General features: G+C 45.9%; 1 protein-coding gene across 1 annotated transcript in view; it reads left to right on the top strand.

Moving 5' to 3' along the window:
• IGSF22 (immunoglobulin superfamily member 22) overlaps positions 1–19,131 on the top strand; it is a 210,452-nt gene that overhangs the window by 37,586 nt on the left and 153,735 nt on the right. Inside the window, 2 exon segments of the mRNA XM_045012353.1 lie at positions 2,651–2,720; positions 16,495–16,625. Coding sequence (XP_044868288.1) covers positions 16,616–16,625 — 10 coding nt within the window. The 5' untranslated portion in view covers positions 2,651–2,720; positions 16,495–16,615.

Raw genomic sequence — 19,131 nt, 5'->3', positions numbered from 1 at the left:
GCTGATGGAATGTTTGGATAATGCACAGTCCACTTTTTCTTCTTTGACACACCTTTTCCAACTGGAGGCACCATGCAGAAGTAACAATTGCTGGTATGATCTGTTGGCTCTCTCCACATCATTGGCACTGCAAAAGGCATAGATTTCCTTTTCCTGTTTAACCACTGGTGAAGATTTGTTGCAGCATATGTGTGGGGCCCACCTCTTGTCCTGATCTCCAATTTTGCAGCCAAAATAAAGGTGATAGGCTTTCTTAATCATAGTGGTTATACTGCGCTTTTGTGATGCAAAAGTCACTTCACCACAAACACAGCAGAAGTTATCTGCACTGTTCACACAAGTACAAAGGCATCTCTGCTCACTTTGGCTAAACAGAAATGTGTCCCTTTGCAAAATCAAACACTGACAAATAAGAGAGCACAACACTGTATGATTTCTAGAGCTGATATAGGGCAATTTGTTCAGCAGAGTGATGTAAGCTTCGTTATGATTGCATCATCCATGACTTCTAGGAATAACATGATGCAATTCATATCATGTATGATGCAATACCAGCTTCAGATTGCATCATTCATTGTTTTGCCTAAAAAGCAAGTACTGTCCAAACCCAGTCATAGATTTATTCATAGATCCAGTCAAAGATGTATTTTAGTCATTTCTGGTTTAAACTGAGATCACTTCCCTTTATAACTCACTTATCTTCCGCCATTCCCAAGTCAAGGGTCGTATATACTGACCCAATAGCATATCTTGAAAACTAGACCCAATCAACAATTTTAAGCATCATTTTCGTTCTCAGTGACCCAGAATTAGTAAAGTTTGACTACATTTATTTCAGAAGCATTTTGGCTGTAGAGCAGTGTTATGTCTAAATCTTAACCTGCTTACTGATTGGAGGTGCTACTTGAAATAAATTTATTCTGTTTATAAAGTTCGTCAATTTCAGGAAGCCTATTTATGGAGAGACAATTTACCAAACCAAGAGTTGAGTCAGTCTAACCACAATTTAAAGCCTGTCATGCATCAGGGAATGAAAGGAAGAAGAGTTTGATTTATAATATGATTTTTAGTCAATAATCTTCACTCTAGGAAGGCAACAATCCTGCCTTGCAAATGTCACTGGGTGCTGACTTTAAAGGGTTCTAAGGATGTGCAAGAATCCACTCTTCAAACCCAGGAATATGTAGGGCTGAGCCCTTCTCTCATTGATACGTCCTCATTACTGTATTGTCTGAGCATCACACACTTTTTATTATAGTTATCCTACAACACCCCTGTGAGGTAGGGCAGTGCTATTATCCCCATTTTATAGCTGAGGTACAGAGAGACTAAGCAACTTGTCCAGCATCACATAGGAAGTCTGTAGGAGAGGGCAGACCTGACCCCAGGACTCTTGAGTGCTAGGCTAGCCGCCCCCCCCCCCCAGCTACTGGACCAGCCTTCTTCTTTAAATAAGAAACTGGAAAAACTGTCACTGACTTCAGAGGTGCAGGATTGGGCCATAGAGTTCTTTCCTTGTCCTGTTGATATGTTGATAAACAATTTGAAGTGTTGGCCATGCTGCCCCCCCCCCCCCCCCCGAGCACAATGATGGATACTTGATGGGTTAAAGTGTTTAGGCAGTTAATTGCTTGCTGGGAGCCTGGTTCAGTAAAGTGCTTACCATTTCCTGCAAGGGACTGGGTGCCCTAAATTCTTATGGATGATGCTGGGGTGCTCAGCACCTTACATGCTCAGCCCTTGCCTGTGCATTTGACACTGTAAAATCTTTATTTTGCTGGAACCTCGATAGTATTTTTGTAAAAAGAGTATAGCCCATATAAATATTACAGACAGCCCAGTACCACTTTTGTCCAGTATAAAATACACCATGAATGCAAAAGACCCCTACTATGACATGGACTTTATATTTCATATGTCTCAATGGTATGCCGTGTATATGCTCTGATCCTCTCCATTGATGCCAATAGGAGTTTTGCCACTGACTGTGATTTCAATGGGAGTTAGACACCTAATTTCCTTTGTGAATCCCACCCTGAATGGCTGAGCAGCCTCACTTCCCTTTGAAGAGAGTGGGAAAGGAGGACACTCAGCGCCTTCCAAGATTGGGCCAAATGTTGCCTGTTGTTGTTATTATTATTATTATTTTATTATTATTTCAAAGTGTCAGAAACCAATTTAAAAATCCTCTGCTTTGTGCTATCCTCAAACAAATGAAAACCTGAATCAGAAGCTAGATTAATTTCAACCTTTTTTTTTTTAAATGTTATATAAAGACATTGCCTCCTGGACTAAAACCCTGTATCCTGTATATCGTGTATATCGTGTTTCAGGAAGTAATGAACTGTTTTGCTGAAGTATAATTAGGGATTTATAATGGAAACGCTGGTACAACCTTAACTATCCCATTGCAAATGTGACACTATTAATTAAGGGATCTCTGGGGTGCAGTACGCTCCTTGGTGAATTAGCCTGGTGGAAATTTATTGGCAATTTGCAAATTGGTTTCCAGTTTTGTTTTTAGTTTTCCCTCTTGTTACTGTACAAAGGAATTTTGATTCAGATAATAGGAGATTCTCTTTTACTTTACATTTCTCTTTCATCTCTGCTAAAGAGCACTCTCCCTCCCCTTTTTTCTTCCGTGCCTTAGGTGAGGGCTGTGGCATCTGATGATTCAGCTGGGGAAATCCTGGAGATGTGGTATAATGACTGTATTCTTGGTAAGTCTATTTAGTGCCTGTTTAGTATTGTAGGAATTAAGTAGGAAATTATTGCCCTGACCTCAACGACAGGCCAAATTCTGATCTGAACTCCACGTATAAATCTGGTATAACTCCTTTGAATTCAGAAGAGTTACTCCACATTTACACAGGTTTAACTGAGATCAGATTCGTGCCCGGTATAACTGGTACCTAGCATTTATTCTATTAGCGGACCCAGAGTAAGATATAAGTAGCTCTTTAATGCATGGGTGCGGGGGTTAGCTTGCCTTCTCCCATAGAAAACCCTCTGGAGGGGGATGAAGTTGGGGAATGAAAGACCACAACATTATTTTTGTGGCGTTTCCTCTGAATCAGCTTGTGAGGTGGTGACTGCCCTCTCCCATGTGGCCTCAGAATGGGTGCTGATACCGTGAGGTCCCCGTGGATCTGATGGAAATCACTGAAGGCCCAGGTTTATTTGTACACTGTCACTGTGCGTTCTCACTGGCTTTGGAGTCCCCAGCCCTCCCTCAGCACCCTGTCAGCACAGCTGCCTGCCTGCCATTTTCAGTCCTTCTACAGGGGGTTTGTATAATGTGGAGAACTCAATTTACTTTTAAGTAGATTCCCCACTGGGCTGGTGAGTGAATGCTGTCTGCAGCCCACACCATTCCCACGCATGGATTTCCTGACCCTATAGAAAGGTGGGGGTCATGCAGGAACAGTGGCAGCCCAACTCTGCTCAGAAAGGGAGCCATCCACTCTAAGGGAGGATCCTCTCTACTCAGCAATCTTAGCAGGAAAATCTGTCCCTGTGTTATTCTGATATACAATTAGTACTTTAAGGATAGTTTTATCATGATTTGAGCCAGTTTTTTCCAGACATCCTGTATCACCAAGAATTCTGTTTCCTTTTTCCGCATGATATGGGATTTTAATCATTCTACTGAAAATATTCTGCACCCCTCATGGCTTGCCTATGCATAGAGCAGAGGTGGGCAAACTACGGCCCGCGCGCCACATCCGGCCTGTGGGACCGTCCTGCCCAGCCCCTTCCCCTCCCCCGCAGCCTCAGCTCGCTGTGCTGTCAGTGCTCTGGGCTGCGGGGCTGCGAGTTCCTGCCGGGCAGCGCGGCTACGAGAGCCGCCAGGTGTAATGTATTAAATTGCTCCTGGGAGGAATGTGCTACTTACGGAGCACCAGGACTGGCAGCTGTAAGTAGTACACTGTAAGTAGCACATTCCTACGGTGAGCAATTGAATACACTACACCCGGGTAGGGGAAGCTGTGCCTCCCCAAACAGCCTGGCCCCCGCCCCCTATCTGCCCCCTCCCACTTCCCAGCCCCTGACTGCCCCCCTCAGAACTCCCGACCCATCTAACACCCCTCCCCTCCTTGTCCCTTGACAGCCCCCTCCCGGGACCTCCCACCCCAACTGCCCCCCGGGATCCCACCCCCTCTCAACCCCCCCCCCGTTCCCTGTCCCCTGACTGCCCTGACCCCTATCCACACCCCTTCCCCCGACAGGCCTCCCGGGACTCCCACACCTATCCAACACCCCCTGCTCCCTGTCCCCTGACTGCCCCCCCAGGACCTCCTGCCTCCTATCCAACTCCCCTGCTCCCTGGCCCCTTACCATGCTGCTCAGAGCACCAGGACTGGCAGTCGTAAGTAGTACATCGTAAGTAGCACATTCCTACAGGGAGCAATTGAATACACGACACCAGCCCTCCATACGCTTTTGGACCCCCAATGTGGCCCTCGGGCCAAAAAGTTTGCCCACCCCGGCATAGAGTTATTCTTGAAAAATATTTTAATCCACTTTGGAAGTTATTCTGGGATAGTTTTAAATTCACACCCTACCTTATTCTGGAATAAATTTAACGTGTAGACAAGGCCTTAGATGCTTATAAGCCCATGGAATGCCTTAAACCAGGGGTTCTCAATCTTTTTCTTTTTGAGGCTCCCCCAACATGCTATAAAAACCCCACATCCCACCTGTGTCACAACTGTTTTTCTGCATATAAAAGCTGGGGCTGGCATTAGGGGGTAGCAAGCAGGGCAATTCCCCGGGGCCCCACGCCACAGGGGGCACCACAAAGCTAAGTTGCTCATGCTTCAGCTTCAGCTCCTGGTGGTGGGGCTCTGGGGCCTCGGCTGCAGTCCCATGCGGTGGGGCTTTGGCTTTCTGCCCTGGGCCCTATCAAGTCTGATGTCAGCCACGCTTGGCAGACCACCTGAAACCTGCTCATGGCCCCCCAGGGGGCCTCGGACCTCTGTTTGAGAACCAATGCCTTAAACTATGACTGTACTGATCCGTGTAGAAGAAATTCCTCCTGCATAGTTGAGGTTTTGGTATTTCAAAAGAGCTTGGCTTCTATTCGGGCACCTAAATGAAGAGCCTAAGTTTTTCAACAGGGCTCAACACCCAGCAGTCACCACTGTTTTCAATGGGAGTTGTTGGGTGCTGAGCACTTTTTGAATACCTGATCGTTTCATCTCGCTGCCTACATAGGGAGTGAATTCTTTTGAAAAATCTGGCCATTATAATGACTGGCCTCTTTCTTGGAGATAAGTTAGTAGTGGCACCATTAAAATGTATCACTTCACGACTATCATACCTCCCCAGGCAGTTTTACAGCCCTCCGCCCCCTCCCCTGCCCCCAAGACAGGCAGAGATGGTCATTAGCCATGGAAGCTATTTTTATTTTTTTTATTTTAGCAAGTTACCCCAGCTAGGCACTCACTTAGGAATGGCATATCCTTTGCACTATGGGCACACCATGATAGGATCGGTTGCTACGTGGATAAACTTGACTAGCAACTCTTAAACTCAGCTAATGTTCTTTGGAAGCATGAAGGGCCGTTGGCTACCTACACTCCTGCCCCTCTGTTGGGATGTCACTGTTCACTCGTTTCAATAGGAAGTAAAAATCAAGGGATCATGCACCCACAATCATGTATGCTGGCAATAGAGTCTTCAGAAGGATATTTACATAAGAATCAGGCAACTAGTCCAAAGTATAATGGTGATCATTGCCACCCTCTCCCAGGGAAAGAAGAGGTGCTTTCAACTTGTTGATTTTGCATGAGGAAGCCCCTCATTGTGTAGAATTTAAAGACGTAATGAACAGGTTCTGGGCTCCTGTCAATAGTGAGTCCCTGCAAAGAATAAGATAGCAGGTAGCCCCAGCTGTGAACAGCAGTATGAAAATACCTGTTAGCAGAATGTAGGTAGGCAAGTAAGAAATGGGCAGGTTCCTTTAAAAGGTAGTCTTCTATGGGGGTGTGGTTAGTTTGCTCCGGAAAGCCCTTCCCACAGCTTACTTTGCCTGCTCAGAGGATGCTCAGAGACTTGAGCGTAAGCCAGTTGGTGGAGATTACTCACTGATGCTAAATGACTCCATGACTGCTTTGGCAATACCTTTGGCCATACACTGAATACAGAATTACAGGATTTCAGCTTCTGTACATGGACTAATGGGCATGCATTGCAGCTTCTGTACAATGGGCATGTGATCTGTTTTTATCCCTTGTATATTGTTTTCGATCATAGCCAATATTCGGGCTTCCATGAAAGAAACTTTTAGCTACTTGTGTCAACCTTGAATTTCATCAGGTGCACTGCAGAAGTTTTGCATATTAGGAGTGAAATTAACCTGGGGCTGAAGGCCCTCCATGCCGCTTAAGCCCAGTAATTGCCCTGAGTGACATGAGGTGAGGAAAAAGTGATTAGCTGCATGGGGCCCTGACCTCTACAGCACCTTTAGACAGGCTAGTGTGGAGTGTGGCATTGAGGATGAGCAAGAGGTAAGGCTACTGGATCTGCAGTTATGTGGATCTAGCTATCTTATTATTCCTCATAAGAGTCCCAGGCTGAGGGATGTGGTAATTTTGCTCCCCAGCCCTTATGCACTATATTCACATAAGGCCCAGCTAGATGAGCCCATCCTAGAGCCCTTAGATATTAGAGGTATTATTTGAGGATTATATTGTGACTTCTGCTACCACCTGGCACTGTGGCAAGAATTTTGTCCATTGTGTAGGAGCATGAAGCAGAAGCAGAAGGTTTCATTTCCTCTCACACACTTATTTTTCTTATGTTAGAATCCTGCAAAAATGTAACTGTACACTTTGCGCCATCCTCTTGAGAGCAGAGCTGCTTGGGTTGAGACAGCTCTTCCACATGGCTATGAGAACAAGGGCCCAGATTCTGATCTCAGTTATACCGGTGTAAATCTGGAGTAACCATTGTTCCTGAGATTGAATTTCTCCATTGGAATTACTCTAGATTTACACAAGTTGCATCTGCAATTAGAATCTGTCTTGGAGCTTATCGTACCAGACTTTTGTGCCTCCAGTAAATTGATTGCCAATTAACTTGAGGAAGTTAACATGTTTGTAAAGGCTGGTATGGATCCTCCACACGTTTGATCCAAGCTGTTTGTTTTTTACCTTAAACTGATCCCTTGGGTAACCTGGTAACCTTTGTATCTTTGATCAAATATGGGGGGGGGGAGCACCCACATTGGTCTTTACAAATGTGTTAACTACCTCAAGTTATTAGGCAGTCAGTTAACGCTTAGGCAGTCAATTAATGGGAGGTGCAACAGACTAGTGAAGATGTACCCTTGCTGTGTTTACTCTGTTGCTTCCATAGCTTAGGCCCTGTTAGGGCTCCCCTTATTTCCTCTCCTGCTGATTCCACTGCACACCCATTATCAGTGGCCCCAGGGGACACACACGGAGCATTCACATGCCCAGAGAAGGAAAATCTTAAAGGCACAAAACAAGCAACTTCTGGTGAGCAATTGAAAAGAAAATCAGTCTCAGTCATATGATGTTAAAAGAGTCTTGAAGATTCAAAGATCAGCCTCATTTGTACCAGATAGTAAGGGCTCGATTGCAAATCACATTATAGGTGTGGAGCTACAATGGAGAGATTGTGGCTTGGGTACTCTGTCTTCCTCCCTCTGCTCCTTGCAATATGTGTGTGTGGCGGGGGGAGGTAAATAGGGGAAAGCAGTCTGCTCCATTCATGGCTCTGCCTTCTCCTCTGTGCCCAAGGAGGAACAGGGGTGAGCAGTCCCCTGTACTCCTTAGAATGCAGGTAGCATAGGGGTTGCTATTGTGTGTAGCTCTTGCACAGCACGCTGGCAAGAAGGCTTCTTGGACGCTCCTCCAATCCGGCATTCCCATGCAAGGGCTGCAAACAAACTGGCCCTCAGTATTTTACAATTATAGTATAGGACATATTGTGGTGGAATCCAACGTACTTGTTTAGATTATATACATAGAGCACAGCTGAAATGCCAGCAGCTGTGTGTGGAGAACAGCAGCCAGCACACAGCCTGCTGACCAGTCATCTCACCATAACCTTGTCCTCCCCCTGTCTGTTTTCTACACATGCTGTCTCACATTTTACACTCAGACTATAAACTCTTCAGGATGGGCACTGACATTTTGTTGTGTGTTTGTACAATGGGCCTCTGGGCCCTTTTACCATACAAATAATACCTATGCAGGCGGTGCACACTCCGAGCTTGTGTAGGGTGGTCTTTTTGCAAGCACCAGGGTCCCCCATTCTCCCTGCCCCCTGGATGAGGTTCTCTGGGGGATCCTGGCATGGGGAAAAGGGAGGCACACAAAGCCAGTGGTGGGGGGAGAAGGAGGGCATGGGGGCAGACAGAGCCCCTGACCGGGGCGGGGAGAGGTAATGGGGTATGGGGATTCACACAGAGCCTCTGCTCTGGGGCAAGAATAGTGGAGGCACACAGAACCCATGGTTGGGCGGGGGGGGTGGGGAAATGTAGCATGGGGGAAGGGAGGCACAGAGGGCATGAGGGAAATTGGATGGGAGTGCACACATATCCGCTGGTGTTTGGGGCTGTAACAGGGCACATCTTTGCTCCTGTCTTGCCCCAAAGAAACTGTGCATTCACCGTGCCATTGATTTGAGTTCCCTCCACCAATACCACTACAGCTGTAGCGCTTCAGTGCCTGTCGGTTTAGGTGATCCACCTCCCAGCACAGTCTACACCAAGGGTTAGGTCGACATAGCTACATCTCTCAGGGATGTAGATTTCTTACACCACTAAGAAATGTAGTTATGCCAGTGTAAGTTCTCAGTGGAGACTGGCCCAAAGTGATAAGCGTGCCAGCTCACCTGTTTGCAACCTGCACTCTGTCACGCGGGGAGAATGGAGGCACACAGAATGGGGAATATGAGAGGAAGTGGACTGGGAGACATACAGAAGTCCTGGAAGGCGGGTGATTGGGGGGAGTTGCAGGGAGTCCTGAAAAAGAGGGGTGGCACACAGGGAACTTGTGGGGGCAGCAGGAATGGAGGGATGCAGGAAGCCCCAGTATGTGCAATGAACTTGGCCTACACAGGTTTTGAAGTGTGTGAGCCCCTAGTCCAGAGGTCCCCAAACTGTGGGACGTGCCCCCCTAGGGGAGTGCGGAGGAATGTTCAGGGGGGGCGCAGCTGGGGCCCAGCTCTGCTCCTGGCCTTGACTGCTGCCCCTGCACTCAGGGCCCTGGCTGCTGGCCCCTGGCTGCTCCCAGCTGTGGCCCCAGCCTCAGCCCCCTTTCCCCGGTCCACAACCCTTCTCCTGGAGCCGTGGTCCTGCTCCCAGTTCAGGGGGAGGCACAGACAGAGGTGAGGGAGGGTGCGAGGTACAAAGTTTGAGGACCACTGCCCTACTCTATAGACAAAGGCAGAGGTGCTTAAGGCTGTTGTGTGATATAGGGATGTAACAGTTTAACTGATTAACCGATAAGCATCAGTCTTATTGGTTTCAGTTAACGATTAAACTCTGCTGCTAGCTGGAGCCCAGGACTCCACTGCCGCCCGGGACGGCAGCCCAGAGGGACCCTGGGTGTGCGGCTGGTAGCAGAGTCCCAGGTGCAGCATGGGACCCTGGCCATTGCTGCTGGCAGCTGGGACCCCAGCCAAGGGGGCCAGCAGTGGGGCCCTGCATAAAATGTGGGGGTGCTACAGAACCCTCCCACACCCATAGTTCCCCGGTTAAATGTTTTACCGTGTAACCGATAAAATTTTAATCGGTTACATGGTTACTTTTTTAAACTGCTATTTACATCTCTAGTGTGATAAAGAGGTGGCAGGGACTTTATGTGTCCCCCATTTCCCCTTAGTTTTTCAGTTTTCGTCAAGTCAGTTGCCTAGAACATTTCCTGAAATCTTAGAATTGATCAGATGCAGTGTTCGAAAAGTTACTCCATTACAGACAGACAGAAATGCCTTTGAGTTGAGTATAAGGCCTTCCGGGCACAGCCAATAACTAGATGACATCAAAATGATAACAAGCAAAAGGAATCTTTTGGCCTAGCCCCTAAACTTTATGAAATATGGTCCAGAAGCATATGTTCATACAAAGCCGAGAGTACCTTACTGTTTTAAAGTCTCATCTGAAAAGGTCACACGTGCATTAAAACATTAAGGTACTTAGTTTATATAAATGGGAAGAATGAAGGCTGTGTTAAGCCTGTTGAGATTAGGGATGCCAACCCTCCAAGATTGTCTTGGAATCTCCAGGCCTAAAGATTAATCTTTAATTCTGTCATGTGATGAAACCTCCGGGAATACCTCCAAACAAAATTGGTAACCCTAGTTGGGATGCCACATCAAATTTTATTTATGCACGGCCCATTATGCCATCCCTTCCATTGTACCAAAGTATGGGACCCCATTGACTTTAAAAAGGACATGTTATGTGTCTGATACGTAGTGACTTCAATGGGACTCTGCAAAGGCACAGACGTCTGTCAACCCATATGGATTCTGTTGCATTCTTGGGACCTAAATCTACAGTGAATCTATAGTTTTACTTCAAGCACTACATTCAGCCACTGTAGCTTTGTACAAAACTGAGAGCAGGGTATTCAAAGCAAACAAACTGAGGGCCTGAGCCCAAACCCACCAAACGTACTGGAAGGATTCCCATTGACTTAAACGGGCTTTGGATCAGAATTTAAATTAGGCTCCAGTACAGGAAAATATCCCTATTTGTGACACCCTTAAGTAGATGCTTAAATCCAATTGAAGTCAATGAGATTTCGGTGTATGCTTAAAGTTAAGCATGTGTCTAAGTGCTACCCTGGAAAGAGGATGGATTTAAGCACACATTTAAGTACTTTCTTGAACTGGGACCTTACTGTAGACCAGTCCAGCTTCCACCAATGTGTAGTTACAGCCACCTTAACCTGAGTGTAGTTACAGCCACCTTAACCACTCTGACTGACTGAGTACGTAATGAAGATGTAAAAATACAATAAATTGGTGATCATCTTTCTCACCATGTGAGAAAGCAAAGGGATTGTGCCAATCAAATATGCGCATTAGATGACTAAGTGCTCCCACACTTTCAGTGTAGGCAGGGAATATGCTATGCTGCCACATATGTGCACCAGACACATACCAAATGCTTTTTATTCTGAGTGTTTTGTTTTGGGGTTTTTTTTTTAGATGAGAGTTCAGCTCACTGAGCAGGATGTTTATCTCTGTGCCTGGAAAACAATATTGGTCATAATTTTTAAAGTTTTTAAAACAGATAGCCAATAGGGATGCCCATCCTGAGTGACAGCAGTACCTAAAGTGGTTGCTATAAATGTTCCTCAGGAAAGATTTGAGCATCACGCTTAGCATTTGAGTATATTACTAACTACTGAATGAACTTTTTTTTTTCTGTCAGAGGTGTTGCTGGAAAAGGGAAATTTTCACACGTAAGCCATATGATTTGAGTTTGATTTTGTTTCCTTGATAAAATATGTGTGATCAAAAAAAACTAACAAACTTGTATCAAGGAAATTAATTCCATCTAATTCTTGCTCAGATATGCATATATGTGACAAAATATGCATTCAGACACTACTGGGCCTAGTGCCAAAGAAATTGCTCTTAATAAATACCCATACGTGGTTACAGTTATTTGAATTACAGTAGCACCCACAGGCCCAAACCAAGATCAGGGCCCCATTGTGCTAGAATCTGTACAGGCCCATAGTAAGAGACAGTCCTTGCCCAAAGAGATAGTTTAGATAGGCAAGGCAAATGGGGCAACGGGGACCCAGAGAGGTGAAGTGACTTGCCCAAAGCAGTACCACAGGTCTGTGGCAGAGCCAGGAATGGAACCCAGGTATCCTGTGTCCCAGTCCTGTGCCCTAGCCACTAGATAATAATGCCTCTTAGATAGATAGATAGTTTGATCTGGTCAAAATTTTTCAAAAATCTGAAATTTGGACAAAATTTTTCACGAACATTTTCCACCATATTTTGACCATAAGGTCATATGATGGGGCGCATGTGACTAAAAACCAGGCCTCCTGGGATAAAAGAGTAGTCTGTGGTCAAAAGGAGGGCAGATCTGAGAGAGACTCTAGGAAGAGCAGACCTCGTAGTCAATACTCCATCAAGAATGTCTGGGTCAGTCAGTGGTACTGGAACCTGAGGGTGCTGCCGCACACCCTGGCTTGAAGTAGTAATAACAAACACCAAATACACGGTTTCCATCATCAACACCACACTATAAAAAATGTTCCAGCTCCCCTGGGGCCAGTCAAGAAAGCGCCAGTGAGGAAGCCAGGCATGGAGTGTATAGAGGCCCTTGGAGGGAAAGAGAGGGAAATTTAGGCTGCATGGCAGACAGGGCTGGGAACCCATAGTAGAGTGTGTAGGTGGATTCCCTATATATTGCCACACCGTGCAGGGCTGCCCAGAGGATTCAGGGGGCCTGGGGCAAAGTGGGGGAGCTGCGGCACTTGTACTCACCTGGCGGTGGTCCGGGTCTTCTGTGGCATTTCGGTGGCGGGGGGCCCTTCAGTTGCTCTGCGTCTTTGGAAGCACTGAAGGGCCCCCCGCTGCCAAAATGCCGCCAAAGACCCAGACTGCTGCTGGGCCAGGGCTCGTGGGGCCCCTGCAGGGCCTGGGGCAAATTGCCCCCTTGCCCCCGGCAGCCCTGACACCATGAGGTGGTGGAGTAACCCCGGAGAAGGAACTGAATAGATCCCAGCGTGGCTGAAGACAAGCTGAAAGAGGACAGACCTTCAGAGGGAGGGTTGTACCCTGTAGAGGATCCTGGGGTAGAAAGTTTGGTTTGGAGTTTATATTGGACTTAAACCCCTGGAAGGGGTGGACTTTTGGACTTAACTGGAGTGCTAAATAATTGCAAGGACCTGACAGCATTGGGAGCTGGTGAATGACTGACACGAAGGGAAAACTGAGGCAGAGAAGGGGTCTGATGCGTGGTTTAGAGAGATCCTGCTGCACAGTTCCTATCCACTAACACACCTGACCGCACACTTATAACCCATTTACTTCAGTAGGACTTACCATGTGTTTAAGTGCTTTGCTGATTCAGGGCTTCGAAGGAAAAGTGGGAGAATATTTCCCCAGCAGCATCTTGTGCCATAGTAGTGGTGATGGTGATGGTGATATGTATTATAAGCCCCACAGGGCTGTTTCCATAAGTTGCCTGTGCAATGACTGTCTTCCAGAAATGAAGATTTCTCTGTTTTTTCCAGCAAAGGAAAGAAGAAGAGTAGCAATTTCTAATTCTCCGCTGCCTTCTCACTTTGTGAAATGTTTACTCTTTGCTAGATTTGTATTAAAAATCTATGTAGCAGTGCCTGCAGGTGTTAGTATCTCTCAGCTACTCCTGCAGGGCCAGAGCATGTGTGCAGATGGCTGCATGTACAATTGTGTATGTGGATAGGTAGAGACTGGACCTATGTCTACACTTAAACCTCTGCAGCTGCAGCACTGTAGCACTTCATTGTAGATACTCATTACAGTGATGGGAGGGGTTCTCCTGTTGCTGTAGTTAATCAGTGTCCCCAAGAGGCAGTATCTAGGTCAGGGGTGGGGAAACTTTTTGGCCTGAGGGCCACATCGGGGTTGCTGAACTGTATGGAGGGAAGGCTGTGCCTCCCCTAAAAGCCTGGCCCCCGTCCCCTATCTTCCCCCTCCCACTTCCCGCCCCCTGATTGCCTCACTCAGAACCCCCAACCCATCCAACCCCCCTGCTCCTTGTCCCCTGACTGCCCCCTCCCAGGACCCCTGCCCCCATCCAACCCCCCTGCTCTCTGTCCCCTGACTGCCCTGACCCCTATCCACACCCCCGTCCCCTGACAGCCCTCCCCCAAGACTCCCACCCCCTATCCAACCACCCTCTGCTTCTCATCCCCTGATCACCCCCTCCCAGGACCCCCTGCCCCTAACTGCCTCCCGGGATCCCACCCCCTTATCCAACATCCCCTGCTCCCTGTCCCCTGAGTGCCCTCTCGACCCCTATCCACATTCCAGCCCCCTGACAGGCCCCCTGGGACTCCCACTCCCAACCCTCCCTGTTCGCCATCCCCTGACCGCCCCCCTGACCCTCCGCCCCATCCAACCACCCCCTCCTCCCTGACTGCCCCCCAGGACCCCCGCTCCCTTACCCAACCCCCGCGCTCCCCACCAGCAGCAAGAGCTCACAGCCGTGACACCTGGCTGGAGCCAGCTGTACTCCCCATGCTGCCCAGCGGGAGCAGTGGGCCAGAGTGCGGCCCACACAGTGGTGTGGCTGCGGTAGAGGGGGGACAGCAGGGGAGGGGCCAGGGACTAGGCTCCCCAGTCGGGAGCTCAGGGGCTGGGCAGGATGGCCCCGCGGGCGGGCTGTAGTTTTCCCACATCTGATCTAGGTCAATAGAAGAATTCTTCCATTTACCTACCGCTGCCTATGCCAGGGGTCAGATCAGTTTAACTATGTCACTCAAGGTTGTGGATTTTTCACACCCCTGGGCAACATTGCTGGTTGACCTAACTTTTTGGTATAGACCTGGCCTGAGTTGAAGCTCCCAGCTCAGATCTTAAAATATGAATTTGTACTAATACAGTGCACTGGGTGAAGGTAGTTCTGCTTCTGTGAAGTACTCTAAACAGTTTAGTATTTGGCTGTCACTATGCTTGAGTCTTGCAATTCCTTAATAATCAGTTCTCTGTGACTTATCCTCAGAGGCTTCTAATACAACAATAGAAAGTAGGCTGAATTTTTGTCTAACTTGGAGCCTGACCCTGCAAACACTTATGCCCATGAATAACTTTTCTCCTATGTGTAGTTAGAACTACTCACATGAGTATGGTTAAGTACATACAGAAGAGTTTTAAGACATTGTGCCCCTGTTTTTTAAAATCACTGGCTGCCTTTAAAATTCCGTTCTGATTTTAATAGTCGTCTCATACTTACAGGCACATAACAATAGCAGCTTGGCATATCTTTCTGATTTCCTGCTACTGTGGGAATGTCTGCTCAGGAAAAGCCGTGTATGGACTAGCCTACCAGAGCTAGCCCCAGTCCAGCTAGCATGGGTAGCAACAGCAGTGAAAACAGAGCAGTGTGGGCTTCAGAGTAGGCTACTGAGCCAAATTCATACCCAGGGTCCATGCTGGGCTTGTACTATCCGCACTGAAGCCCATGCTGCACTGTCATCACGGCTGTTGTTACCTGTGCATATTCCACATGTGGGTACGCAGGTGTTCCATACACTTGAGACCAGAGATTTCTAGCAAATAGCATCTGTTGGTCTGCTCCTGCTCAGTTGTTGCTCTCATGCTTCGAACCAAGGGTATAAGGGCAGGCGCCTCTATAGTTCTTCTTACTGATGCCTGGCCAGAGTCAGAATCCTCTGTGTCCAAAAGTGTCTTTGCACTGTCTTCATACCTTTAAATATAATTGTATATAGTTTCTAGCGTTTTTAGTCTTCTGACTAGTTAGTGAACTGGGAGTACTCATGGCCAACCCGCTATACATCAGATTTCATAAGGAGAAGGTTTTCCTTTACCTCCACTCAAAATTCATCCCTAAGGTAATTTCTGAGTTTCACATAGATCAGTCTGTTTATTTAACGATATTTTTCCCTTAACCTCATGGTTCCAATGACGACAGGAAACTTCATCCTCTGGACGTCAGATGAGCATTAGCGTTCTACCTGCAAAAAACTAAACCAATTAGGAAAATGCCTACAATATTTGTTGCTATAGCAGAGCAATTGCAGCACAAACGTGATCTGCTCAGAGGCTCTCTAAGTGGATCTCCGGCTGTATCACCTTTTGTTATCAGTTGGCGTGTCTGCTTTTCCCAGATGTGCTGAGGGCACATTCCACTAGAGCACAGGCAACCTCAGTAGCTTTACTTCAAGAAGTTCCTATATTGGAGCTCCAGTCATACCTTCACCAAGCATTATGCCTTAGCCCAGGCCTCTTCTGCAGATGCAGCTGTTGGGACAGCAGCATTGCATAGTTCTATACCAACTGCACCTCACGCCCCTCTCCTGTTTGAATACCCTTTACTAGTCACCCACATGTGGCACACACACAGGGACCAGCATTCGAAGAAGAAATAGAGGTTACTTACTTTTAACTAGAGGGTCTTTGAGATGTGTGGTCCCTAACTGTATTCTACTACCTACCTTGGTTCCCATCTCTTCTGGATCCTCTCTGATTCATGGTAAGAGGAGGAACTGGAGAGCTGTTGGTCAATGCCACACTTTACACCCATGCTTTGAAGCATGAGGGGAACAACTCTATAGGTGTGGACCAACAGACTCTACTTGCTAGAAAATTCTGGTTTCAGGCACATGTGGAATACAGATAGGGACTACATATCTCAAAGAACCTCCAGTTACAGGTCGGTAAATTCCATTTATCACCCCATAATATTTCTTTTCATGCCTGATAATGTAATAAATCCCACTTATGCCTGAAAGACTTAGACTTTAATTTTTTTTCTTTTAGGATTCTAGAGTGTAAACCTCATAAGGACATAAACTATCATCTCAGAGGGCCGTGTGCCCATCAGACGAGTCCTGGAGGAGATTTTGCAAGCGTTTACCATGTGACTAAAGGCACTCACTGCATGTCAGATGGTAAGTACAGAGGTTAATGGTTCATTGCATCACTATGACACTACAATACTGGAGGGAAAAAATTTCGACAATATTCTTTTTGAGAATTTGTCCTAATTTTACTGTGGAATAAAGGAGACAGGTAGACAGGAAAGGGAAGAAAATGAATGCAGGTTGTACACGTCTTCCAAAGCCCAGTTAACACAGAAAGAGCCCTTGTTGCTTTTTTTTCCACTAAAGGACAATATTCATTAACAGATCATCAATCTGTGACTGGTCCCAGATTTCAGGAAGTGTCTGTTCATCTTTCATATTAATACTGGGATTTTCAAAGGCGCATAAGGGATTTAGGCACCCAGATCCCATTGAAATTGGATGGGATCTGCATGTATAATTCTCTGGCCTCCTTTGAAAATCCCAGCCTAAATGAACTTCTGGGCATCCAGTGGGTTTTTAGACTGTTTGTCTTACTTGTTAACTGTTCTGAACAGTTATTAAATGACTTAGGACCCGGTCGTTTAGTTGTTTGGCATTTCTCAAGTGGCATTGGAGTCAATGGGAGCTGAGGGTGCTCAGTGTCTCATCAGACGTGTTTAGCACCTTGCAGGATGAGAGCCCACTGAAGTCAGTGGGCTTTGAATCAGGCCCTTAGTGTAGTAAATCTTTTTTTTTTAAAGTATTAAATAGAAGGTTGATTTTATTTGCTGGAAATCTGATATATTTGCCTTCCTGTTGCATCATAAATATGCTTTTGTAATTCATTTAATCAGCTTTTTATAGTACTCTGTAGGCAGAGCTACCTTGTATTCAGTAATCCATGGCTGTTTTTATGGTACAAAAGTACTTTCAACCTATGTGAATATGCAATCTGAACGTAACTCCATGTTGAAAATGAAGCTTCTGGAAAAGGGGGTGATGAAATACTATACTGGAAGACGTTTGGCGGGAAAAATAATTCCCCTTATGAGAACAAGCTGGTTAGGTAAGTGGATTATTCTACCCACATTCTGCTTATCTCATTTCAGAGGTGATCTTTTGCAAGAGGTGCTGACCTCTCTTTTTTTAAATAAGAATCCTGAGCAAGAAGAAGATAATTTCTCATGCAGATATGTCTGATGGGTCCTCACATTCTCTGCTGAAAACTGGGATCAGGTGACAGCTTGGCCAGTTGAAGATCAGTGTATTCAGTGTTCATTTGAGGGCAGGAAGGAAGTATCTCATAATGTCAATTCACATCACCATGCTAAGGCCTGCGCTTTGCAGCCTTTGTGCAGTAAAGACCTGATCCAAAGCCCTTTTGAAGCCAATGGAAGTCTAGGCACTAAAACCTCACATTATTACTGTTCAACATTTATATTGTGGTAGCACCTAGAAGCGTCAAATAGGTGGAGGCCCCATTGTGCTAGGTCCCATACAAATGTATAGCAAATGGCAGTCACTGCTTTAAAGAACTTGCAGTCTAAATGTTGGCATCTTTGTTGGTTTTGCTGAGTAAGGTTGTAGGGTTTGGTGTTGTATGTTCTAAACATCCTTAGATTATTTTGTGTTAATTTCAGAGAGTGGTATACACAGTTCTGCTCACTACTCAACTCCTATAACAAACAAAATAATACTTAAAAAGCACTGTGTAAATTCATGTCTGGTTAACTACACTGAAATCAATTGAATTGCACCAGGGATGAGTTTGGACCATTGCCTATACAAAACTCACATATTTAAAAATAAATATTCCTGCTTTCCTTTCTTACTTATAGTACCTTCGATTATTAAAACAAAAAGATTTTTAAAAAATCAATTATCCAGTCCTTTGAGCCATTTATGATGTATGTTTACTTTTTGCATTTTTTTTAGCTTGGACTATAAAATGAAACTGGCCCGTTTCATTTTTATGTTCCAGTCAATTTCACTTTCTCCTTTTTTGCACCAGCATAATGTTGCGGGTTTGGGGCTCATAAAACTGCATAAGGAATAGTTAAATGAAAATAAGTCTTAATTTCATGAAAACCCTTCTGTTCATATGAGGCTTTGTTTCCCCCTCCATTTTTACTTGACATAAGTTAATTTTTTATCCTGAATTAAGAAGAGAAGTGCCCCATATGTGGATTCTGTTTGTCCTAATTAATTTTTCTACTCACTGTGGACCAGATTGTGATCACCAATGGGAGTAAGGGGTCACACAGATAGTCCTATTAACCGTAGCGGAATTTCTTGGATGAGTAACAGCGTACAGTGAGTAAGGATTTGTCAATCTGGCCCTATGTCCTTACACTATTTCTGTTTCAGAAATAAAATATAGCAAAACACACTTTGGAAAGAATGCTTGCAGCTTGGTGGAGCAAAGAGGAAGGAAAATCATTTTTATTACTCTGTAGTTTGATGAATACAAATACAGGGACTGTTCATTTAAAAATGAGCTTTCATTACATGCACATTCCATGATTTCATTATGGCAATTGTAAACAAGAGTCAGCATTTGTAATGAATGTGCCATTCAAAAAGACAGGTTCATGCTTGTGAAATGTGTTTG

This window comes from Mauremys mutica, chromosome 4, assembly GCF_020497125.1.
Source record: "Mauremys mutica isolate MM-2020 ecotype Southern chromosome 4, ASM2049712v1, whole genome shotgun sequence".
In the NCBI taxonomy this organism is placed as follows: domain Eukaryota; kingdom Metazoa; phylum Chordata; order Testudines; family Geoemydidae; genus Mauremys; species Mauremys mutica.
This window is presented reverse-complemented; position numbering and strand designations above follow the sequence as displayed.